At 39.9% G+C, this 26,097-nt stretch overlaps 1 protein-coding gene across 6 annotated transcripts in view; it reads right to left on the minus strand.

Annotated features, from left to right (window-relative positions):
- STARD13 (StAR related lipid transfer domain containing 13) overlaps positions 1-26,097 on the minus strand; it is a 329,767-nt gene that overhangs the window by 150,780 nt on the left and 152,890 nt on the right. For all 6 annotated transcript variants that reach the window (XM_048295063.1, XM_048295060.1, XM_048295062.1 and 3 more), the window contains one exon: positions 15,829-15,862. In XM_048295063.1, coding sequence (XP_048151020.1) covers positions 15,829-15,862 — 34 coding nt within the window. The remainder of the gene's footprint in view (positions 1-15,828; positions 15,863-26,097) is intronic.

The raw sequence follows: 26,097 nt of genomic DNA on the forward strand, positions 1-26,097 counted from the left end.
CCATTGGGAAGGTTTCCCAGCCGGCTCAGAGCCTGCCTAAGCCCACTCCATCACCCAGCTCTGGCATTACAGAACTCTCTGTTCCAGCAGGCTAAGTGGTAAGGCCATTCCTGGGAGTATAAAGGAGCTTAAGCTTAGGAAGAATGCCTGTTCCATGACATTTCACATATCTGGGTATTCCCACTGAGAAGCAGGATATTCATGCTGTGAAGAAGGGGCTGGACTAGGTGGTTCTGCAGCTCTTTCTGTCCAAAAATGTCCCTGTTTCTGTGAGAACGTTTTGGTAGTGTCAGGCAGCACCTGTATTCCATTAACTCCAAAAGCATTTCAGTGTTTACAGTAACCAGGAAATGTCCATGTCTGTGTTATATTAACAAGTCAGCAGTAACAACTGCAGTTTCAGTTTTTAGAGCTATGCAGAAAATAGTTTACTTTGAGTTGCTGAGAGTTTTACTTTTTTTGGTTGAAACACAAAGAGGCCTGTAGTACTGCCCTTGAAACCATTATAGAAAGCTTTGGGGAAAAAAGTTACCAAATTATGTCCAATAGTGCTTCAGTAATGACTTCACATAATCAGGTAGGCAAAAGAATAACTGTGAATTGCAAGTCTTAAAAATACTTGTGACAACACATTAGTAGCTCCTTCACCTCAGTTTTGTTTGCTGGTATTTTTCCTGCCTACTCCATGTAAGGGGATTTGCATAATGGCATAATTTCATTCAAGATTCATTACCTTGGGAACAAAACTGTGTTATATTTTTATGTGGACTATACTACATATGCTCAGAGAGGTAAGCCATAAGGTGTGACTGCATAGTAGGCAGCAGACTTTATAGGAGCACTGGTGTGCTGCTGGAGAATTACAGTCTATGTAAAAGAACTCAACTGTGAGAAATTAAAGCATAACTTAAGGTAGTCTTCCAAACAGACCCTAATTTCTGCATGCAAGAGGCAAAAAGTCTAAGCTATGCACTTGTTTGCTTTTCTCATAACTGAATTTCAGTAGTGACATTAAATTACTATTATATAAATCATAACATCAAAGACCATGGGAGAAAGCTAGAAAATATAAATGTATTTTCTTTTTCTCTTTTGGATTGAAAGCAGTAATGGTAAAGCAACTTAATTCCCAAGAAAGCAGGAACTGCTCTGTAGCTGGCCAAGCGTACCAAAGGTAGAGAAAGCTTGAGGAGGTGTTTCCCCATCACCTACTGCTGTGTAGACTTAGGTGACCAGAATGATGACGGAGATCACAGCCACAGCTCTCTGCTGACTGTGCCACCACTCGCCTGCCAGAAAGCACCATCTATTTTATTTATATTTACTTGAAAAGTTGATTGCAGAAAGAACAGAGAGGGCTTCAGCTCCCCCTTGCATCCCCCTGAAATACTGTATTCTAGCTGGTCTGATCCCCCTCTTATTAACAGACACTTTTTTGAGACTCCATCAAGACATTTCTCCTTGACTTCACTTAAGTGCTATGCAAATGAAGGAGATATGCATTCAGGACTGTTCCAGGAGGCAAGAAAAGGTTGTTACTTGGCTTGTACATATTGCTGGTTCCAAAGTTCATTTTTTTCTGTATTGCAATGATTTCTAGTGAAATCAGTTCCTATGGATGATGTTGGAACACCTCTACAGTGCTGCAGGTATAGCTGTTGCTCATCTTGTTTACTTACACTACTGTCATGCAAATTCATTTCAACACCTTTTTGTCATTTTGGGCTGACACAAATCTGTTCAGCAGTAATTACCTGAGATTGTTCTACATTTCAGGGAATATTTTTGACTCATTTACATTACAAAAACCCATGCAAATTGCTTGGAGAATAGGTGCTAAAGGGACTATAACTCAGCAGGATCTTACCGAAGTGATAGCTTTTGAGATAGAAGATCAGTTAACTTACCTGACAGAGAACATTTATATTAAGTAATCCTTGGTTTGATCAAAGTTATTAGATACAAAGTTTCAGAGTTCAGGCCTTAAAAATACTTTAGCGACTGTCAATGCTAAAGGAGAAAAAAGTGTCAGAAGTAAATATGAAAACCAAAACCTAGTCTATTTCTGACTCATATTGGAAGCTATTCCCTATTTCTATTCTGAAATGTTGCTAAATGGTTTTAAAGTGATCTAAAGTACTTCACTGCTGCCAGTCAAGTCATAAAGAAAACTGTTTCATCTGGGAAATAGACTTCAGGACTTAAGTAGATTTGGGTTTATCCACCTCTTTCCTGTCCTATAGCTTATATTTTATAACTGGGAAACATAAATGCAAACTAGGTTGTATGTACTACTAGAAAGTAGCAACAGGCTCTTACTCTGCTTTGTACAAGTATAAATTACCCTTTTAATGCAGAATTGCTGAAGCTTAGGGTCTTCTCAATAATTACCAGCTACAGCCTCCCTTCCTGCAAGAAGCACTCTAATAATTCTTAAAAAAACCCCAACAAACCAACACCACAATTTAGACCAAATGCTAGTGACAATTTCACATTAATGGTGAAGTTATTGACTTGATGAAGTAATTGCAAAAATTGCCATATGATTCACTGGAAAATTTCATCTAGTATGGGTACTCTCACCATGTTTCTTAAGGATATATGAAAATAAAGCCCTCAATTTCTTGCTGATTTGATGATCCTCATTTACTGGGGAAAAAGGTTCCAGCACATGAGAGTGCTGCTTCTTCTGTATCTTGCACTTATTGGATATCCGTATGACTTAAAGGCTAGCAGGAATTTAGTGCCACATTTTTTCATTGGTCAAATAAAATGATTGTATCTTCCCTGCTTACCATCCTTCGCTGACTTCTCTGAATGTTCCTTTTTTTAGACAGTTTTCTAATGCTGATGATGCTGGGCATCACTGTATTACAGTTCCCTGAATTTACATGATTACATTATAATAATATCAATGCTGGTTTTTATGGTTCATATAAATCAGTGTTTTTATTTGCTTTCACAACTAGTGCTGCAAATTGAACAGCTGTTTTCACTGAGCAGTTTTAATTAAGCTGTCCATAATGCCGCCTAGATATTTTTCTGAGCTGGTAACACTTCGTTAAGTATGCTGTATCAGTGAACACTTCAGATCATTCCTGAACATTGCCTCACACTTAGGTAAATTGAAATCCCATCTTCACTGAGGTTGTCAAATCACCTTGTTTCGGCGATTTGAATTTGGTTTTTGGAAATCTTTCTAATCTTCAGGACCCTACGAAATCTTGAATTTGCTACAGATTTTGCCATCTGCTCACTCACTTGTCAAGATAATGAAGCTTTAAATGATACTTGCCTAAAATCTCTTGGGCAACCTATTATTAGCCTCTCTTTATTCTGAAAACTGACAAGTTCAATTTGTGTGTCTTTGGATCTTTTATTAAGTTTATGTTCTATGACCAAAGTTTCCTTCCCACGCTGATTTCTCACATTATTTCATCTCTATTTTGAATATCTCTAGAATATTAGTTTGGAAAGCCAAGATAAGTTTTATCTCTTCCTGGTTTTCTGTGCAAAAGCAGTTTCTTTTTTCTTTTTACAAAGCCATACTGGATCCTACATCTGTATTCTCATTTGGGAATCTTATAGATTGCTTTGTTGTTTTCAGAAACATATGATAATTCATATGGGAAGCTGTAATCATTTTTGCTGCCCACAATGACTTCTTTTCAACTTTAAATATGGGTATCATTTTATCTGCCTTGGACAGCTGAACCTGATGAATGTGTTCCAACACTTCCACTTTTAGCTCCATTTCTGACAGTGGAAATTTCTTTGTCTCTTATTTGCAAAAAAGACTTCAGAATGGACTCACATCCAGGCATTAAGTCTGTTAAGGAAAAGACATGAAGGAAATACTCTGTCCAGGCACAAAAATTTAATGGTTTTGTAAACTATGCCCCTAAGTCTTAGAGTGTAAGTCCCTTTCCAGTTTTCAGAAGGGGTTACAATTCATCATCTGTGAATATAAACAGGAATCTGGAATTTCAGCTTTTGGTCCTCAGTTTTTAAACCTTGCTTGTTACTGCCCAGAAAGGTGGCTAATCCCCAGCCAGTCAAGAAGACATAACCCACAGGTGATGCAATGATAGACAGTGATAGGTCCATTAACCAGCAGAAAGAAAAGCAAGAATTTGTTTTGATTGCAAGGGTGGAGAAGAAGTATTATGCATAGGTTAAGAGATCTTGCAGAGCCATTTGCCCATTTCACTGAGAACCAGAGAGGAGTAAGATGCTCTGGACAACACAGAGTTATGGACTAGAGGCAACAGGAAAGGCAGAAGGAAGAGAAGGAAGGAAGACCACTGTAAGGCATCATGAGCAGGAGAGTAACCAGACTTTAACGTGGCAGCGACTTTAAGAGGAAACTAAACAGCGAATAGAAATGGTAAGGAGGAAAACTAAAACTGGACTTTGAAAAGAAGGAAATGTAGAGAAAGGGAACAGACACAGGGGAGTCCAGAAGACTATCAGAGACAAAACCAGTAGGTGGGATTTGTGCATGGTGTAGAGAAGTGAGCAGAGCAAAGTGCTCTGGATACAATGATTTCTATTTGCACTGCTAGTCCAGGTTAACAGAATTAACTGAGTTAACTTTGAAATGCTTGGTTTTACATTTCATTCATTTTAACTTCATCTGTGAATCAGAAATGTTAATAAAATTTCAAAAGCAACAGATTTCCCTTCTTTGAATTTCACGCACCCACTGTTAAAAAAGAACTGAGGGAGGTGGGAAGGTGGCTTGGAAACAGGTGTCCCTGAGAGGATGTCTCCATCCCAAACCAGCTGCCTGGAAGAGGTGCTACAGTAGGCCTGTGGAGGAGGACTTGATCTAGCCAAAAGAGATGTTACAATTTGAAAATGCCTCTCTACCCCCAGTTACAGAAGAGATTCTTAGAAAACCATTTTGGACTGGAGGTAAAGCTGGAGGTGTCAATTCCATCTCATATTTCCTGTTTCTGTGGAATTCTAATAGTATTTCAGTATTCAACCCTTTTGGACTCATTTCAAAATCTCAGGCTGAGTGTCCTTCAGTTTCACTCTAGTCTTTTCCAGGTCTCTAATAGATCTAAAAGCAAATTCATCATGACTCTCAATAGAATTTGTGTTCTGAAAGCCTATAACTTGTTTTTAACATGGGCTGTGTTTTGATGTGGAGACATAGGAATTGTTTTGCTGTTGAATAACAGCTTCTCTCTTGCAGCACCAGCTGTAAAACATGAACACCTTGTTGGATCACACTCCAAAATCTGAAATGGGCATCCTGCCAAAGCTCAGGGCTTCCTTTTTGTGTTGACTGTTGCAATGTTCTTGTTTCTATTAGTATCACATTCCTACCACTTGTGCTTTTCAGACACCTACGGCCAAACTCAGTGTAACTCCACTGAGCTCACTGAAGCTGCAACAGAAGTGAATTTGTCTCAGTATGTCTGTAAATTAACCAGTCATTTAAGCTGGACAGTGACATTGATAAGCAATAACGGCACAGGAGTGGTGAAAGGAAGATATCTCCTAGTTAGTTTTGGACAGTTGACACTAACTCCGTTGTCAGATAAGTCTTACTGACTGTGGGAAAAGCTGAGTGGGAAAAGTCACACTCACCGCCTGCTAACTGTAGGAGGAAAACAGATCTGGAATGCAGAGGAAATCTTGACATTATCTGTTCCCCCAACCCCTACCAGCCAGGCAATCAAAATAACTAGCTGAGTATTGGCTGCCTCTGTTCCTGGCCCAAATAAATGTGCTTTCTTGATAGAGCTTTTGCTCACAGGAGAGGAGGCAAAGAGAAGGAAAGAGTCTAAAGTGTGGGGGGAGTGTTTCCTGCCAAAACCCAGGAGCAGCTTCTCTGTGACATCTAAAAGAATACTGATGAAATAAACCTAGTGCTGTAAACAGAGGTGGCTCTGCCATTTCCAAAGGGCAGCAATTCATGCCCGACAGCCCTGCAGCCCAGAACTCCAGTACTTCATCACTCCATTTGGTCTCCATTGACATCGCCAAGGACAGTGTGCCAGACTCTGCTAAAAGAAGGATCAAACCCAAGGGAACAGAACCACTGGAAAGGACTTCTCTGTTCCTGTCCAAATTGTGTTGCTTAAAGTGTAGGCATTTCAAATGAACACTTGAAGAGTAAATTTATTTCCTTCTGAGCCCTCATAAGACACGGTTTATCAAGACCTAAGGAAGCACAGTATACTATGCTTACGTCAATGTACCATATATACATCACAGCAAATTAGAGACACTCACATATTTCTGCATACACTCACTTACCTAGGTGTAGCTTCATATTCTGGATATAAGCCCTATAAGGTTGTTGTTACACTTAAAAAATTCCAGAGATATGGAGTCGTAGAGGAGGATCACAGCAACAAAAGCAACAAATGAAAAGGTACATTTTAAGCTACGCTACTGATTATATTGAGTTCTCTGATACATCATCCAGCCACTGAGTGTACTGCATCAGTTCTGTCTGTGGTATAAATAGGTGAAAATATAAAACACAAGTTTAGTTTAACTTTGGAAACTCATCCTACCTTTTTCTTACCACATCAGAGTACAGAGAGCTGTAAATTGAAGATTTTGACCATGTGTTGGTCAGCAGCCAAGAAAAGAAAAGTGTGTGAAAGTAAGGGCTAACTTCGTGTGCTATATGTTTATCAAACTAACAGATGCCAGTATCAGTAGTCTGCTAGTGATGCCAGAGTACCTGTGGCATTATGCCTGATTTGCCTACTCAAAGAGCCTGGGAATCAAAATTTGTGGCTTCTCTCGATGGAGTCCTGGCATGGACAATAAGGCAGCTACTTCTGGGGAAGGCTGGAAAGAAGACCAGTCAGTTGGGGGATGTTTTAATTATTTCTTTCCATATTCCTTCTTCACTGCTTTGGGAAGCAGGCACAGAAGAAACAATTCTCTGAATCTCTCCCTCCTATTTTGTACTGCAGATCCTTCTGTTTTTCTTTGACAGAAGTGGACCGCCAACATCCCGTGCCATAGACACTAAGTCTCTGTTTTTTCTGTACTAAGAAGCCTTGAGTTGCAGCTGACTGAGACAATGCTGACCACTCAGATGAGTTTTGGGTATGCAGGAGCAGGTACAGAGGCTCTCCATACAGCCCCAGTGCTATTGTAAGCCACTCCTGGAGCCAAGCTTAGCATGGATAAATGACACAGCAAAGAGCACCTGGCAGGGTGGGGACCGTAACCTAGACACCAATCAGTTCATGGACCAACATGCCTAAAAATAAGCTGCTGACAAATTATTTGAATGCTGAATTAGAAACAAATGTAAATTTTTTAAGCCATCTTTTTGTATGAAAGATATTGATGATAATGTAAGGCTGTAAGGGAGGGAAGGACTTTGTTCTGCCTGTACAGTGCTCACAAGGACACTACTCTGGGCCTGAGGCCAATTGTCACTACCTCAGTTCAAAAAATTTAAAAATAATAAATGACTTAATTAGCAATCCAAGTAAGCAGCATTTTTAAGAGTTCCTGAAAGAACTACATACATTTTATGAAATATAGTGTTCCTGAGTTTCCCATTTCCTCAGCTACTTAGAGACGTTTGAGTCTGAAATCTGTGAAAAGTAGAGGGCATTGTTTTTCATTACAGATACAAATAATTTTCTCTACTGTTATAAATGCATCATTAAGAGACTAACCATAATCCCAAAAAGTTGCTGGTGACTGCAGCTGGCACAGAATTACACTCTACAAAGAAGAACCCTTAATATTCTACAGGATACATGTACCCGCAAGATTCTATGCTAAAATCAGGTTACTTCTCAGAATTACATCATAGAAGCCTTATATAACAGCGTCTTTGGGAACCAAGAAATACTTCAGGGTAGGTATGTACCTAATATAAATAAATATCAAATAAAAACCTACAGCCATTACCTTCTCAAACTCTATGTCAAAAGCCCACACTTCATGAAGGCTGGAATAGCAGATTCAGATCCACTTAGTAATACCCAGATGTAAAGCAACCTTTTGCCCATCTGTTTTCTTGAACTTGCCTTTCCAATTGTTCTGCCTTCATAAAGATACAGAGCCAAGATCCCAACTGACAGATGCCATTATATGCAATGGAATTATATATGGGACTGCTTTGGTATGTCTTTTGCATTCATATGCAGCCTCAGTCTCCTCCTCTGGCTGAATTTCAGCAGTGGCTTGACAGCATGGTGGAATTTACTAATTAGTTTATGCCTTGTGCTGAGCGCACAATAAATACCAGTATCTCTATGTGCATTTCTGTCATAGCAACTTGCTGGTCTGGGTGGAATCTAATACAGAGAACAGGAAGGGCAGAGACTGGATGGTTTCCAGCTGAAAAGCCTTCTAAAGCAAACCTCCTGTTTCTTAGTAGTTGACATCAACACTACATAGCTCTTTGTCCTCCTCTAGTGGTCCCATTATATTTATGGAGAGGCTTATGCAGTGATTACTTCCTTCAAATTAATGCAGTCATTACCCAACTGCAAGCTGTTGAGGCTCATACCTAGAGGTCCTGTGTTCAGTTCTGACACGAGCCACAGTTACATGGTGCTCATGGAAGGGGAAGGAGGCACCTTTGCTCATAGCCAGTCGCAGCTCCACAAATGCTGTGTGTCCTTGAGCCGTGGGCATCTCCTCTGAGCAGAGGCTGCACCACAGCAGGTTGTTCAATAGCAGGAAACAGTGGCATGGTCTGACTACAGCCCCTCAAAAGGTCCTATGTTGCAAAAGGTCAGAAGCTGACTGCTCTGTTTGATTGCTTTATTGTCCCAAATACTTTGCAATATGTTTCAACCAGGAGCTTTTCTCTGTGTTTACCTGCCTGACTTGCAAACAAAGAAACAGTGCAAAATCTGTCTTATGTGCTGAGCTGTTCAGCGAGATGATGCATGTCACTCTGATGCAGCACAAAACCTTAAACGTTAATACTTAGGAATTGATACTGAAGAGTTAAATAACAAAAGGTGAACCTAAAGAATTGCTGCAAGGGAAATGTTTTCTAATGGGAAACACTAAAATTGTTGGAACTGCTACCCATTAGAAATGCTTTCTGTGAAAGCAAAGGGTTCCTAACATATAGATTATTCTTTGTTTGTGTGTGTCTCAGAGCTGTAAAGCTTAGTTAGCATAATAAAAAGGCAGAGGTTTATTTTGCTACTTTTATACTTTAAAATGTCTAACCTTTCAGCTTTGGAAGTTATGTCTTGCCCAGGAAATAAAACACAAGGATGCAGCTTGCACTGTGGCTATCAGAGAGGTCTGAGGGAAAGGTCTAATTGAAGCAGAAGACAAATATACTTTTTAATTATTATTATTCAGTGAAAATTTTCCAGGCATTTGTTGCTTTTGGAATAAATGTTAAATGGCAAAAGGTGCCTTTTTAAATGACTCTTGGAAGCTCCCAGTTTAAAACAAGTTGGCTGCTCAGGAGCAAGAGAGCTGAATATGGCTGTCTGTCTACAATATTTGTCAGGCATTTGTTCACTCACAGAAAAAAAATTACTTGAGAATCCTATGTCTCTGTGAACTTATGTTCTTATGAATTAAGTTTCTGGAAACCAACACCACCTAATTCCAACAGAGGCAAAACTTCAGAGCAATTTATCAATCTGAATTAGATCACCATTTACAGCAAAGTTCCTGTCACATCTCAAAAGCAGTTACAAACCCAAGCTCATGTACCAGCTGCTTAGTGTTCAGCTCTCCTTAGGAGTCCAAACTGAGTTAGGAAAAGTGCTTACAATATCTTCATTCTGAAACCACCTATATTTTGTACAGTTATGGACTAGATATTATTTTTAACATTTTTCATCGCTATTTTAAGTATTTTTCTTTCTTATTTAAAATGTTGACTAAAAATCAAAGTCACAGAAAGAACCATGGAGCAGGGAAATATAGAAAGATATTTAGAATGACACTGAGTATTTGCACATGCATAAAGTGTTTTTATACATTGCTGCTTTATTGTTTTAGAAATGTCTTATATAAAAATCAGAGTATTTCTTCATAGATCAAGCTTTTGTCTATAATTCACATACTAAAACAGTAAACATATAAATTTCTAATCTATACCTGGCTGTTTTGGGGTTTTTTTGAGAAACATCAATATCTCATTTTCCTCTTGCTTTTGAGAGCAGAAGATCCCAGTGAGGCCTCAGCTGCTCTAATACATCAGTAAGAGTTGAGAAGCAAAGATCTGCCTTTTTAGAAGAACAAAGAAGGGCTCTGTTCTATCATTTCTGATTATGGAAGGAAGAGGCAATCTCACTGCCTAATTCTGGAAGCCAAACTGGCGCTGCAGAGGTTAGAACTGGAGCCAAATGAAATGACCCTCTGATGCACTGACTGCAGGACAAGCACCAACTCTACCTACTTCTAATTTGAGCAATACAGAGCGTAACTAGTTAAGAGGCCACCAAACAGCTGGGTTTATTCAGTAGTTTAGTTTTACTGCTCAGGAAAACAGCCTGTTCATTTTTCAGTCCAAAGTAAGCACCTCCACTTCATGCTGGAAACATGTCAAAGTGAGCCCACTCTGCTTTCTAGGAAGTGCACGGGATCATTGGATGAGGATGTTTTATTTTCCCCAGTTATTCAAGGTCAGGTTTTCATCTTGGGTAAACTTTTTTAGCTGGAGTAATGACAGCATGAGACACAAGTACTGCCTAGGTCTTGCAAAGAACTGCTGAATGTCTAATCCAGCTGCTGCTCCTCCCCTGAAGAAGATGAGAGGAGGGGATTCACAGTCATAGCCTCAGCTCCACCACCAGCACACTTCCCAGGCATCCATGGCAAGTGAAAGGCTGAAAGAGATCACCTCCATCCCCCCACGAGCAAGAGGAAAATCCCAGAATAGGTTATGGTTCTGTGAGCCACATCCATTTCCCTGTTCAGAGTGTGATTAGCCCGTAATTCCTGCCCAGGGACTGCAGCAAAGGTAAAATAAAACCATGAGCATAAAACCTTATATGACTAAGGAAACATAAAAATATGTAATCAGTTGGAAGTACTGTACTCAGGTTTGATTTTATGATGAATCAAGCACCTTCAGTTTCTAACAAGAGCTAGATGGAGTTGCAGCTCCCTCCCATTTCCCAGAATCAGGCCCGTTCATTTTTTGCTGGCAGTTGTTCATATACAGCTGCCATACAGCACAGTTCTGTTTCTTACACTATGGAGACCTCTCCTTGAAATGAATTTGCATTTTGCCTGGGCAAATATTGCAGTATCACGCTGCTCATTAAAGCCCTGGGACCACAACTGCCTCTGTTTAAATTTTGTAATGTATCAGTCAAGGATACACAATTATCCTTGGATAATATGGAGTACTTCTGAAATGGCCAAGGTCACATGAGGATTTTATCGTATTGCTGCAGTGCACCATCTTCCTTGCCAGCCCATCGCTGTTCTGCTACAGACTACATTACCATGCATCAGCAAATACACGAGCACACTGCTATATTTAGTGTTTCATACATACCACTAAAATAGAGGATGTGTCAGCTTTTAATCCGACTTCAAATTTTTGTCAGCAAAGTAAGGGCTCATTTTCCCTACCAGTGATGAAGTGTGCTCTGTGTTAGTCATCTTGAGCTATGTGGTGATAACTTTAAAATGTATTAGGCAGCTAGAATGCTCAATCTGAGTGGAATGTTTTTTACTAAGACATATACTAGGGGATAGTAAGGACGCACAGCATCAGTCAGCCAGGTTTTAATAGCGATGGCCAGAGGTTACCTACAAACCCAGCAGCAATCTGACAGCAAGAGGAGCAGCTAAGCAAGGTGCTCTCTGGGGTACCAGAGCAGACAATTAGGACCCGCTGCGTTACAAGGGCAGAAGAGATAGGTGGTGCAGAGTGGGTTTGGTTTTATGTATCTGGCAATATGAGAAGAAAAGCATTGATGATGGTGACTTGAACAGAGTGCACTATTGCATGGTGATGGGACTGGGGTAGTCCTATTAATGGCATAATCTATTAATGACTGCAGGAATGTGGTTTAATGGCTGAAACCACAGGTACCACCAGGATAGCCACATTCATTCCCAAAGAAAGCAGGGTTCAGTGGATGAAGCTGATGTTTTCACAGGTCTTGGTAAACCCACAGAATAGGGTATTTTTTACACATTTGTAACACTTGCTTATTAATGCCATCACATACAAGCAGTACAAGGGTGAATTGCCTTCCTGTCTACTGCTTCTACAGAAAGCCAACAGACAACTTGCTCACCTCAGGCCAAGGGTAAGCCTCTCTATGTGAAACCAGCTTTTCCACTCCAAACTTCTTGTCCTCTCTTGCAACTGTCCCTTGCACTTTGCTAAATACATCTTAAAGGGTGTGGGCAACACCACATTTGCAACCCAGGTCTAAGTCCAAATAACATTGTATTTACTTAGTAGTGTGAAATTATATAAATATATAAATATATAAATTTCCAAGTCTTTGTGAAACTCCATTTCAGCCCCGCCCAGAGCTGTCCATCCCAGCCCCATGATGCTGTGGCAGGGCTGTTCTCTGCCACAGCCCTACCCAGCCATGTGACCCAACCTGCAGACTGACATCCCATCCCATCCTTGGCCCATCCGTGTCCCCTCATCCTGGAGCTGTCTGACCACTGTCCCTGCATCTGCCCCAGTCCCCAGGGAGCCACCTGCTCATGCTGCATCCTGTCATGATTAAAGAAAACAGAAAGCGAATAAATTCATGCCTCTAGTTATTTAATCTTTTTTTTTCCTAATGGCTAGATAGTCTTTAATTCCAGTGCATGCACTGTTATAAGTACCAGTGTTATTACATCTGGAAGAAATGTCACAAGGCCTGGCAAGCATGCAGTGACACTGCCAGCAATGCTGGTACTTCAGATGAGGTTCCCTGGTGTGGCTGGGTGGTCTGTGCAGCTGTAGCTTTTCTTAGACACATTTTGGGTATCCTGCTTAACATATTGCGAGGCACCCATTACAAATCCAGATAATGGAAGCCCCAAATGTTGCATTTATTTGAGGAAAAGAAAAAGTAAGTAACATAAAATGCAACAAGAGAAATAACAGCATTCCAAAGGGCAGGTTTTTCCATCTCACACACAAAAATGGTTTACATGGAGAATGGCTGGAAGTTGAGGACAGCCCAGCCTTGGGGAAGGGGCTGCAGAAGTTCCCACCCTGGCTGCAGCAGCTCTGAGCTGCCCTGTGCATCCCCAGCTCTTGATAGGGTGGGGTTAGAGGTGCTCTGTGGTGAGGAGGGCAGGGTGATGTCCCACTGTGACCCACTGGTACTCTGGAAAAAGACTCTTTTGGCCCCTGAGAGCTCTAGAGCTCTGACCAAGAAAGAGGTCAGAAGAACAAATGACAAAAGAGAATGAGAAAGAATAAGAAGTGGGGACGTAAGGGGAGAGTGATGCAGAAAACAAACTTGAGTAGAACAGTGAGTGCTGTGTTCTGTGTGTGGCTGATACAAGCAGGATGGGTTTTCTTGTCCTGCAAAGCAGAAAATGTCTTATCCAGAAAGCACAGAAAATACCAGAAATGTTCAGCAACTGCAAACCTGTAGAAAACAGTTCAGCAACTGCAAACCTGTAAGAAACCCTTGTCTCTCAGTTCAAGACATAGATTTGGCCTTTTTTGTAATTTAAATCATGTTTTCTCTTTTTATCTCTCTCTTTTCCTTTTTAATACTTCAGTGTAACAAATTTCAAAGCCAAAAGTTTCAAAGTCAAATAAAAATTAAAACTTCTCACTTTGAAAACTGTTAAATCACTGCATGTTGAGACGTGTGTGCCTATTTTACAGAAATTATTTGAAATAGAAATTAATGGATGCTAACCTTTTCCTGTAAAATGTTCTATTTGAAGAAATGGACATTTTCTGCCGGAAGCATTTTAATGACAAATTTATTACCAGCTTTACCATATGCTAGATTTCTATGATTAAAGTTTCACCTCAATGACCAAAGTGTGTCAGAAAATGACCTGTCATTCTTCTTTCATGCCTGCAGTCATCAGATTTTCAACCATCATTCTGCAGTTTTACTGTTAAGATAGGTGCTAAAACTTTATCTCTTTTAGTGACAAAATAATATTGTCATAAAAGTAAAAACAATTAAAAATCAATCAGTATAAAGTGGGACCACTGCTAAAATAATTAGTTTTATTTAAAATGCATGTGCCATTGACATGTTTTCCTTTTCTTTATAAAGTGAGCCTTCAGTGGCACAGAGAGGTTTTGATCCAACAATGAATACAATTAAAACAATTGCTCAATCAATCTCAGAACTTATGAAATTTGTTTATCTTTGGAAAAGCCCAGGCATGTGTTTCATTGGCAAATACTGTCATGGAATAAATCCACATCCAACTCATAAAGCAGGAAAAGTTAATGCACACAGCGCTTGAATGAAAATACGTACATTTACACTACGCCCAGCAGCCTTCATATTTTGTTGACCTGATGTTAAGTACATGAGGGTGGAATTGCCTAGGGAGAGTTTTCTACCTAGGGTTTTGGCATTTTGCTAAGCCACCACATTTGCCAGCAGAGCCACTGAATCAGTGAAGTTGGCTCCAAAAAGCCGCATTCATCTGATTTTAACTGAGTCAAGGTTGGCCCTTGGAATGAACTGTGGATGCAGTTTAGATCAGAGACAGATACAAGAAGAAATCACTGAGTGAGAAAACTGGCTTAAACTAGTCCTTCAGGCCAAAACAAGATGCTAAGTCATCTAGGGACAGGGGGGTAATTACAGCACTGATGCCCAATTGCTTTCCTCTTAATTGGCACACACTGCATACATCCTGACTAACAAAACAGAAACTGCAGTCAGAGATGGGTGACTGACAGAGGTCGGTTTATGACTGAAATATTTCTAGCTGGCAAAGACTTTTGTGGGAATGAGGATTCATCTAGATGTTGGGGACATTTCTTTTTGCAAAACGGTGAGGCTGTTATTAAACTCCAGTAACCTGCATTCTGGGAAGCAGTTCCTTTTCTCTGTATTTCTTAATTGTGCTTCATTACAATTTAATAAGGACATTTACTCTCAATTAAGCAAATCATGCAAGCAGTTTCTTACGCTTGTTGCAATTAATTGGTTTTGTCAAATGCGGGTTTAATTGTGTGTTAAGTATCTTGCTGAATCAGGATCTGTGTGTGTGTACATATCTGTTTATCCAAATCTTTCCTTAGCTCCTGGCATGATAATGTATGTGCAGTTCAGGATATCTGAGTCTTTAGCTCTACTTACTGCTCGAGTCTTGGTGCCTCGCTGGCACTAAATAGTCCCTCCATAATGGTCAAACTCACTAATGCTGTTAATATTGACAAATGCTTTAACCAGATAGTGGGCTATCTGCTAAGGGGAAAATCAGGCAGTGACTCTGCCACTTGGGACATGTGGGTCCCAGGGGCTTGTTAGATTTTTTTGAAAAATATGCCTCTGTAATGTGCCTCTTCACCAGATTCAGCTGCTGTGTGATCACTGAGACAGAAAAAGCTCTGAGGTACTCCTCATCTCAATTCACCTCACACACACACACCAGTGCCATCGCAACACCTTGAGTCCCACTCTGACACCGTAACAAATGCTTGGGTTTATCCCCATTATTGTAGAACTTACCTTGCAAGGTGTAAGTTGAAAGGTGATGAATTATCAGCTTTCTTAAGAACCACCTAAAACCTACACCACTAGGTCATGAACAGCAGCATGGAAGCAATTGTCACAACTGCACTGTACACCCATTTAACAGCAGAGACTCCCTGGGTCCTCCATCAATGCATGTATGATTACACAAGCCCCACCAAGAAACTTTCAAGAAGGAATGCAGCCTTACCTGCTTTTTCCTTGCACAGCTTCTGGAACAGCATCTGTAAGAAAGTGATTTTTCTTTAATAATTGTACATTTTTTCTTTCAAATAAGTTCCACATTTCAGGATGACAATCTGTGTAATTACTGATCATCACCACTTTACACAAGGCATAAAATCCAGATCTTATCAATAAAAATCATGCAGAATAATTTTGCTTGCTAACGACAACCTGGCACCTATTCTCAAACCAGGTTCACCTGTCTTGCAGTGAGTGAGCCTAGGAGCATACTCTACAAGCAGAGTTACGTGCTGCAAGGATACGTGAGGTACAACACACTGAAATATGTCTAAAAGGGTCTTGCAATGCTGGTGGGGCTCAGGGAGCAGACAGGCTGCTGGAAAGTTGTGTGGGCAGCTCTATTGATGGGCGAGAAATAGGACACTGTGACTCAGAAAGGCAGATGCATGTTTCCTGCTCATCTGTGACCAAGAGAGGGTTCCTCTGCCTGAGGCTCGTGGGCAAACTGACCTGCCATGTTGTTTTCTTCATATTTTTCACTTTGCTGCTTTGGGTTTGCCATGCTAAATGAAAGGGGTGCCATTAACACCACACTTGGATGCACCTCTTGGTCCATTACTTTTCTCTTTAATAGCTTTCAGTGCCCAAATGAGGAGGTTGTTGACAGTGATTAAATGCATTTCCTTTCACAGATCCATCAACTTTCTCAGCAATGCAGGCTGTAAATGAAACTAGCATAAGGGGTGAAACTGCAACTAATGTTTTAAAAATTAAACAGAAGGGTGAACAGATTCCTCCAGGTACCAGTGTGAAGTGCCCAATCTGCAGGCAGCTGAAAACACAGCCACTCCTGTGCCTTGCAGTGACACGCTCCCTGTTCCTGTTATCTGCTTGTCCCCACAGGGACAACCATCTGCACCTTTCCATCAGATGCACCAAGTGCTCCGTTATCTCTTCAGTCAATATTGCTTCTGCAGCCTTGATAGGAATCTGTCTATGAAAACATGTTTTTTATTTACCTTTTATTTAGTGAAGAATTTTACTGAGATATTGGAAAATTCCTCCTCTGAGCACAGAACTGAATTGATTAGGCATCTCTCTTACTAATAGGAAAAGCACACCTAGACTACATTTTTTTTTCCCTTCTGCAAGGCAATTTCATTCTAAAAGAGCCTCTTGCTCCATTGAGAGGTCTGCCTGAGCAGCAGCTGAAGCTGACCTATGTTTAGCCAGCAGGGATCAAGTGAAGTGGTCACTTCTGATGGGAAGATAACGAGTGGCTGAGTACAAATCAGGTTTCATTAGTGGCGAAGCATCTCATTTCCATAGACAAGTAGGAAATGCAGGCACAGGCTGTGTCAATTGGCAAGGGACAGGCAGGTCCCACATGAGTGTGCCAGGTTTTTGGGATGCCTTTCTGAGTGAGGCATATCATATTGTCCCTGCACTTTTCAGCGACCTGCAGTGTTGTTAATCACCCTGCCTGGGGACAGGCACCTGATTTTTAGCATCACAACTCTGGCATAAGCCTGGTGGATGCCCAAATTGCTATACTGAATCTTTGGATAAGCACTTCTTGAAGAATACATAAATGATACGTGAATCAAAAATAAATATGTCAGTCCTTCATGGATAGCTGGTTTCCATGTTCTAGTGCTGCCAGAAGGACATCAGCTATTAAAATGATACCCAGGCTATGTTAACTTCCAAGATCTTTTTAGGATGCCATACAAGAAGGATGCAAATTATTGCTGGAACGATCCTAAGTGGCAACAGAAAGCTGCCAACTAAGAGTGATTTATGGAAATGATAACGCACTATATAACTGATTGTGTAACAAAATACATTTACTGGAGGACTAGCAACCCATCTGAACAGCATGGCACCAGCTAATCAAATATATAGAAAACCATGGACCAAGAGTACAACTCTAGCCAAAAGACTGCTGCAGCACCTGCTGCTATGAATAATAAAGAAATCATTTGCGTACAACTCCAGCTGTAACAATTTTGCAAGTGGAAGTGTCAAACAGAAGCCAAAGATAAACACACTCTGCTGATACAGCCATGTTTTATTTGCTGAAGCATGTAAACCAGCCTGCAGAAACCAGAAATGCTTAGATGCCGGGTCCATTCCTCCCCTTCAGCAGTCCCATGTTTCAGCAGGGCCATTCTATGTTCACCTCTGTGAGCGAAGGCCTCCAAGAACTTTCCTGAGCAGTATCACCCTGTGCTCTATGATCAGAGCAGGATGAGCCAGAGCTGTGAATGAGGCAACTGTACCCTCAGTGTTGGCGCAGCTAGCTCAAGAAAGGCTGTGGATCTGTTGTGGGGAGGAAAGTAGACATGTTGCATTTATAAAGAATCTGACAGGGCCTCAAGTTTCACCAGGGGAGGTTTTGATTGGACTTTAAGAAAAACTTCTTCACAGAAATCATTGCCAAGCATTGGGACAGGCTGTTTGTTCAGGGAAGGGTGGAGTTATCATCCCTGGAGGTATTTAAAAGATATGTAGATGCAGATGTGGCACTGAGGGACATGGTTAAATGGTGGACTTGATGATCTTTGAGGTCTTATACAACCTAAATGATTCTATGATCCTGTGATTTTCCTGAAAGGCATTCTGTGTGGAAACAAATTACTCAAATGAACTCCTTGGATGAAGAGGAAGTGAAGGTAGAAGCAAAACACCAGCATTGTAAAGTCAACAAGGAAAATAAATATATACATCAAAAAACTGTTTCTCTGATGTATACATAATCTTTCATGGTTATAAGTGATCATGGCATGGAGCTCACCAAACAACTGGATTAAATGACTCAATAACATCCCAGAAAGATTATTGTCAGATAAAAGCTTTTTTTTCTGACATAGATTATGAAATGGTTGACATGAACAACTTCAAAACCATTTTAATTTGCAACAGCACAGGGATTCTGCAATGCCAGCCAATCCCATAATATCATACACCATTTCAAAGACAAAAAAAAGGACTATTTTCATCCAAGTTTTTTGCTTCCCTCTTCCCCATCAACCCCTATTAGTTATTAGCTCCTTTAGGCTCCCATTTCAAATATGCCTATATCTTCCACTGATATTTCTGAGTACCTGTCAAACTGTAATCGTTCACTCTCAGGAAATCACACCCTCAAAAAAAACCCCAAAACCTAATTAGTGTATCTGTCCAGCATGCAAATAACTCTTCTAGACATTTAATAAAAAAGCCAGAGAATTTATTCAACACAGATATGGTATCAAAAATATCACTGCTATCAAATAAACCCTGGCATTTGGACAGGACTACTTTACATCTGCTGTTAATAAAAAAAGGCTTTGGGTTCTGTACCCTTATGTTCTGTGGTGAGCAACCAGCAGCATGACTCTGAAACACGACACTCCTTTCAGAGGAAAAAAGGATAAATCTGTATGACTTCCTACTGGTTCACTGATACTGAAGGAAAGAACTCTGAACTGAAAAAGGTCCTGCAAAGTATAAGGATTTAAAATCATGCTGGTTCTTCGTTCTAGCAATTTAATAACCTGATAGGCTTTAATTAGAGTGACATATAGACAGTTCTAAAGGAGGAAAACAGCAATCCACATGCAAAACTCAATCATCTGCTTAGCAGGTTTATTAGATCCTTTCAGAAAGATGTTGACAGAAGGAAAGAAAATCCTAGTTACTACTTCAAAATAAAATTCTGCAGCCCAAAAAGAGAAGTAGTATTATGATACTCAGCAATGTCAGCCTTAGCTTGAAGTTGCCTGGCCCCTGCAACGAAATCTTCAGTCTGGATGACACTTGCAAGTTCCCTAGAGCACGTTAGTCAGCTGAGAATAATGGCAATATTGAAGCTATTCCACAGAAAATACTGTTGAGACTGCCGTGTCAGAAATTAGATTTCTCTCAGAGACTTGGCACCCATCTTTGGTACAGGGTTGAAACTGCTGCTGGATTTTAGTGCTTAAGAAGATCTTCAAAGGCTGACAACAGGGCTCATAATTTTTCTTTAAGATACAAACACTGCAGAGGTGTTTATTAGAGACCATATTTAATATATGGCCTGAGTGCTATTGGAGAAGTCACTTGTGGGATAGAAGACATCTTGGTTGGATGATATTCTGCCTCATACCTGTTGCATCACAACATGTTGGCCACCTCACCAGGTTAGAAAGCAGGGCAAAGGGGAAATTCCTATTTCTTCCATTGAACCTGAGCTACTGTGCTGAAAACTATTCATGATGGGGTCAAAGAAAGAAGACAGAACAGCTCCCCAGTCTGCAGTTGAGCAAGTCTTGCTTGTTCACCAGAAGAGTGACCAGGAGGTCAAGGGAGATGATTCTGCCCCTCTGCTCCACTCTCATGAGAGCATTCAGCTCTGGGGACCCCAGCACAGAAAAAATGTGGTCCTGTGGGAATGGACCCAGAGGAGGGCCACAAAGATGATCAGAGGGCTGAAACAACTCTCCTATGAAGACAGGCTGAGAGAGTTGGAGAAGAGAGTGCTCTGATGAGACCTCACTGCAGCCTTTCAGTACCTACAGGGGGCTTCAAGCATCTGTAAGAATTCAAAGGACACAGACATGTCTTTTGAAAACCCTAAACTTAATATTCTGAGCTGTACTCTAAAAAGGTGAGATACTGTAAATAGTGCCCAGAGATATAAAAGCATATTTAATAATTGTGCACAGCTGTTAAAGGACACTTGATGAACATTTGAAAATTGTTTTCCCTAGTTTAGTGTTTTAGTTGGCAAAATTACTTGTTTTTAAGTATGCATTTTACTTTAGTCTAAATATTTATTTTATTTAACTTTGCACCAAGATCAGTGCTGGTTCAAAAAACAGTCATAGAAAGAAAGATTTATTCAATTGCTTTCTTCTGTTTGCTACAAATATGTATCTATTTTGCCTATGTCCTATTGATAAAAGTTTAGAAAGTAATGTGACATTTCTTGTGGTTGCTGTTTTGAAAGCTTTGATCAAGTAGAAAACTGCTTGGAAACTATTTTACAGTGAAAACTTTTGAATGACATTAAAGAAAAAGGTTTACAATAAGTGGAGAAGGGCAATAATAGAGTATATAAAAATGAAAACCATTTCAACAATGTTCCAAGTGAGATTAGAAGAAAACGAGCTGAAAGACTTACAGTAAAGGAACATGCATTTCAGTAAGTGTAATTTATCATACTTATCTAAAAGAATTTATTGTATTAACAGACCAGGGAGATTTTACCTCTAGCAGCTGCTAATATGATTTCCAAATGTCAAGCAATTACAGCCTGGGGGGTTATAACCAAATTTTTATTGAGGAGGATTCAGTTCCAACACGTGAGGAGCAGCCACTTGTGGTGAGCGCTAGGGTGTGCCTCTATGGTATTTTTTACTTTATTAAACCATTGCAATTGCTCATTTTGCCATCATATTGGATGATGCCATTCATCGCTGTGGCTCAGCTGGCCATACCTATTCATCTTGCATCAGCACTAGCACTCATCTTGACAAATGGGAATCAAAAGCAGCAGAACATTAATTTTATCCCCAAACAGTTTCTTCTGTTTAATTTGTTGCTGTCATCAGAAGAGCTCCATTACAGCTCCATTTCCTCTGTCTCACATGTTGCTCTAATGCAAGCACTTTGTTTAATACTCTGTAATCTTGGTTTTTTTGCTGTCATTCATTCTACATTACCTTTCCTTCTCCTATGATTTCCCCAATGGATAAAATGACTGTATTTGCTATTCCATGGTCTTGAAGAGTGAACTATCTGTCTCCTTAATTTGGCCCCAGTACAACTAGTTGAAGTCTGAACACAAAAATCTTTCTATTATTTAATGGATAGCAAAAAGCCTCTGTGTTGACAAGAGCCTCTTTGTTGCTGACTATGCCATGCCACATATGCAGGTATGCTCAGATACCACCATCCACATTAGGGTAAAAAAAAAGTTGCAGTAGTTTGCAACTGATCCACAAATCCCACAGAAGGATGAGTGCAATGATATGGGAATCAGTAAAACTGGTAAGTTGGAGCTAGCAATTATTGAGGACTTCTTCTACACTTTTTTTTCCATGTAAAAATTCAATTGACTTCTCAACAGAGAATGTGAATTATCAAATAAAAAAGCAAATCGTTAAAAGGTTTCATTTTTATAGCTTTGAAAGAAAAAATTTGTTTTGAAAATGTGTTTACTTTAATATTTAACTCACTGTATTACATTACATAAGAAATTTGCAAACCCTGGTCTTGAACCAGATAAGAAAATTTTACAAACTGGCAAAATATTTCACAGAACAGAAAGACTATTTCTACCAATATTTGCACTTGAAACCATGAAAAAAGGGCACCAAGGTATCATAAGTTTAGATACCTTTAAGGATTTAACTATACCTGTGATTTTGGAGGTCCCTGGAATTAATTCAGAAAATAGTTCTGATCAGGTAAAATTATTATTTTTTAAATATTGTTTTGGAGATGTAGATATTTAAAACTCCAGAATGTTATTTTGCTGTAATAGATCCATGGTAATCTTCTTCAATTTGCAGGGATTCTATATTGTGCTTGTGGAAGTCCATGTTCTAACCAAAGCAAGTTGCAAGAACAGCTTCTCTGTTGTCACTATTTTGCTCTTTGTGGCCAGCTGGATATACTGAGAGAGAGAACACAGATGTTTCACTGCAGAAACAGGTGCCCCTTGGCCCTTCAAGGTGACCAGGGCAGCCAAACAGGTCTGGTTCCACCTGGTATAAAGTGGTCATGTACCCCCATTCTCTTTCACTTACACAAACTCTCCATAGCACTTCCCACTTTTATGCCTTTAGATATGCTTTAAGAGTAGTCAATATTTTAAAATCTAAGTAAAATCTAACCTGACAGTTTGACATTATGTTCTTGCAAAGCAGGTACAGGCAACCTCAAGTGTTTAGCCAAGGAAACAGCTTGTGGAACATGTATGCACTTTTGGTTTGCATGGCGTCCTGAATGCTCAGTTCATCCTGCCCAATTCCCAACACCCACCCTTTGGGATCACTTCCTTACAGGATACAGTTCTGCCACGTCTCAGCAAATTTCATCCTGATAAAATCAAAAAATGTCCTCTTCATTGTGCTTTTACCTTTAGCAAGTCCCAGAAGCACTTAGTCATCCTGAACTCTCAACTGTGCAGTAGGACTAACATCAACATGCTCAGAACTGTGCAAATATCAATTAGTGCTCAGTCTTGTGTTACGATAACCAGCCATGCTTCTGTATAAACAAAGACATGAACAAAAATTGGAGATAATGTAGTTGTCACAACATGTGCGTGGGGGCAGGTGGAAATGAGATGGGGCAGAGGTGGGAGGAAGAAAGACAAAAAAGAAGAGCAATGACTGCCAAACAGAGATGAACAGAAGTGAGAGGCCAGAGTAGCCCCTGTTTTTTACAATCCTGGAACAACACAGTGAGTCACACATTGCTATCATTTTTACCCTCTTGAGTAGGAAGAAGTGCTATATCTATTTTAAAGATAGAATGAAGTGGGAAAGGTACAAGAGGTCACACAACAACAAAGAGAGGCATGAAAGCTGGGGACTACTATCCTGCTCTGGGAAATGAGTGATTGCTAAAGCAAACAGCAGTTTGCAGTAATCCATGGCAGAACATGAAAACCAAGCCCTGTGAGCTCTGGCTACAGCTGTGGTGTTATTTTAGCTCGGCCCAGAGCAGTACTTAGCTGGGAATGAACTTCAGACTGCCATTAGCAGCAGTTTGTTTGTTTTCACTACTGAGTGTCCACAGAAATGTTTCATGATGGCTAGGCTCTAAGTGGGTATCAGGTATTCTCCTTCACAGTCCATAAAACTCATCATTGTAATTTAGCCTCAACCAAAAATGCACTCTTCCCAGTAAAGTGATGTATTAGCAATCAGTTAAAATCTTGGTCAACATTTTAGGCTTCTTGAGGAAAACCAACATAGATTTGTTTAGTGGTCATTTTTCAGTAAGAAGTAAGGCAGGGATAACCGAAGAATAAATCATTTTATTCCAAAGAGTTACTGAAAATACAGAAGTTGTGTACAGCAGAAATATTCTTTGTGAGAACCCCTGTGGGAAATGTTAGGTAGCATCTCTGCCCCTTCTGGCATCCCAGCAAGGGCCAATGCCCTTAGGAGAAGCAGACATACTGATTGCTTTGTATCTTGTAATTACTCTATAGATTTTAGTCTTTATAGAACATTTTAGTATTGGAAACCTGCTGTAAATCCTTTTCAATCTGATCATTTCTCTTTGACTGCCTCTGTGGTTTTGTCTCTGTTTATCAGAGCTTTTATGCCAGATTTAAAGAAAAACCTTTTCCCATGCAAATGACATGGTTTCCCTTTGGAAGGTTTCATAGTTCTCCCTTTCTAAGAAAGAACAGAATGCCTTTCAGTGTGCCAGCACCAGGTAAGAGGATGCCACCTACCTCACCACCTCCACAGCAAATACACACAAGATGTGTCAGAAATGACTGCTCCACTCCAAATTCTGGTGTAGCCCATAGGAAAACAAATGCTTGTGATGTATATTGACTTCTGTTGTTCATTTTCAAAATGAACACTTCAACCCATATAAACAAAGGACAATGCATTTGTGTGATGGTTGCAAAGTTAATATTGTCATAGAAAAGCATACATTTCCTTTTGCAGTGGGGTTCACTGCCAGCAAATACCCAGGTGCAATTCAGATAACTGCCATGTAAACACTTAAACAACTTCAAAGCCCTGTGTTCCCAGCTGCTTGCCTTACTTTTTGCCTTATCTGCTGAGATTATGCACATGGTGAGAAAAGTTGGATGAAATTATGCTGCATTAGGAGTTGAGAATCCCTTACGCACATGTGAACTAAGAACAAGAGGGCTGCAGTGCACCAAAGGACAAACAGACATATATGGTTTGAAATTATTTAGATTAGGCATACTCAATGTTAATCCTATGTTTAAATCCATTTATTTTTATACACTAACTGTGGTGTTGGGCTGCATTTGACTCAACACACTCCAGAGAGACTGGATCTAGAAATCTTCTCTACAACATACACATTATGCACCCTAATCACTCCCTCTTCCCCTCCCCAAGTAAGTATACGCACACATATATAGACACACACACATCTAGATACATGTATTTGTGTGTGTGCCTCTGATTCACCCACCCTTCTGATTTTTTCCCTTCAAAAATTGCTGAGGTTGTGAGAGAGCATAAATTTGTGTGCTCACATACTGAACGTGCTGCTGGCTTAATCTGTGACTTCCTGTAAGTCAGCGCAGAACTGACTGAACAAAGAAATGAATGTTCTTCAGCTGGTTATGAACATCTCCACTGCTACAGTGACCCTTGGATTATTGCTATCCAGAGAAACCCTTAGGCAGTTTGGTCTCTAACTTCTGCATCTATATCACTCCTAAGTTATACAAGTCTAACTCAAAGTCAGAGATGTTAGGGTTTCCACAGCCATGACCATATTTTATAATTTATAATTTACTGTCTTACAGAGACCACAAAATGTCTGTACAGAAGCACTGACCTTGAATTTTCTGCATTGTATCATGTTTAAAATCACTGGCAAAAGTCACCTGTATGCATCCTTCTCTGACAACAGGAGAGAGCAGAAATTTGTTAGGGACTAGGTCAAATTTCCATCCCCACCACCCTCTCACACACACATTCCTGCATAGCCTAAAGCAGATTCAAACTCATTTCAATGTATGTAGTACTGGCTAAAGCTATTTTAAAGCAAAAAAAAACAAACAAAAAAAACCAAACAAAAAAAACCCCAAACCAAAACAAACCAAAAAAAACCCCAAAACCAATCAAACCCAAAAGAAATATTTTACTTCTTGAAACAGAGTAAAATAACTGCACTCTCACAGAGGGGTATAAAATTGGCAGGTATTACTTCTCAGCTGTCATGGACAGCCAAAACAAATATATTCACAGAACTATCTCCATACCTTGTGCTCCTACATGAGGAACTTGTTTTATGGTTCTCTGCAATGCAGACAAACAATTAATTTCTCTCTCTCTTTTTTTTTTTTTTGTGTAAGCACCATGACCTTCCTAGAAATATTCAAGGATCCTTTAGTGGAAAACTCCACAATCCCTTCACGGTGTTACAGTTCTCCATAGCTCATAGCTCAGTATGATTTCTAAATGGAACAAACTGAACTTAAAATTATAGAATTATAAATGTGGTATTAGGCAAGTTTCAGACAATTTAAATAAAAAGAAATATTTCATAGCATTGCTTAACATTT

The sequence above is a fragment of the Corvus hawaiiensis genome, chromosome 2 (assembly GCF_020740725.1).
Source record: "Corvus hawaiiensis isolate bCorHaw1 chromosome 2, bCorHaw1.pri.cur, whole genome shotgun sequence".
Taxonomy (NCBI): domain Eukaryota; kingdom Metazoa; phylum Chordata; class Aves; order Passeriformes; family Corvidae; genus Corvus; species Corvus hawaiiensis.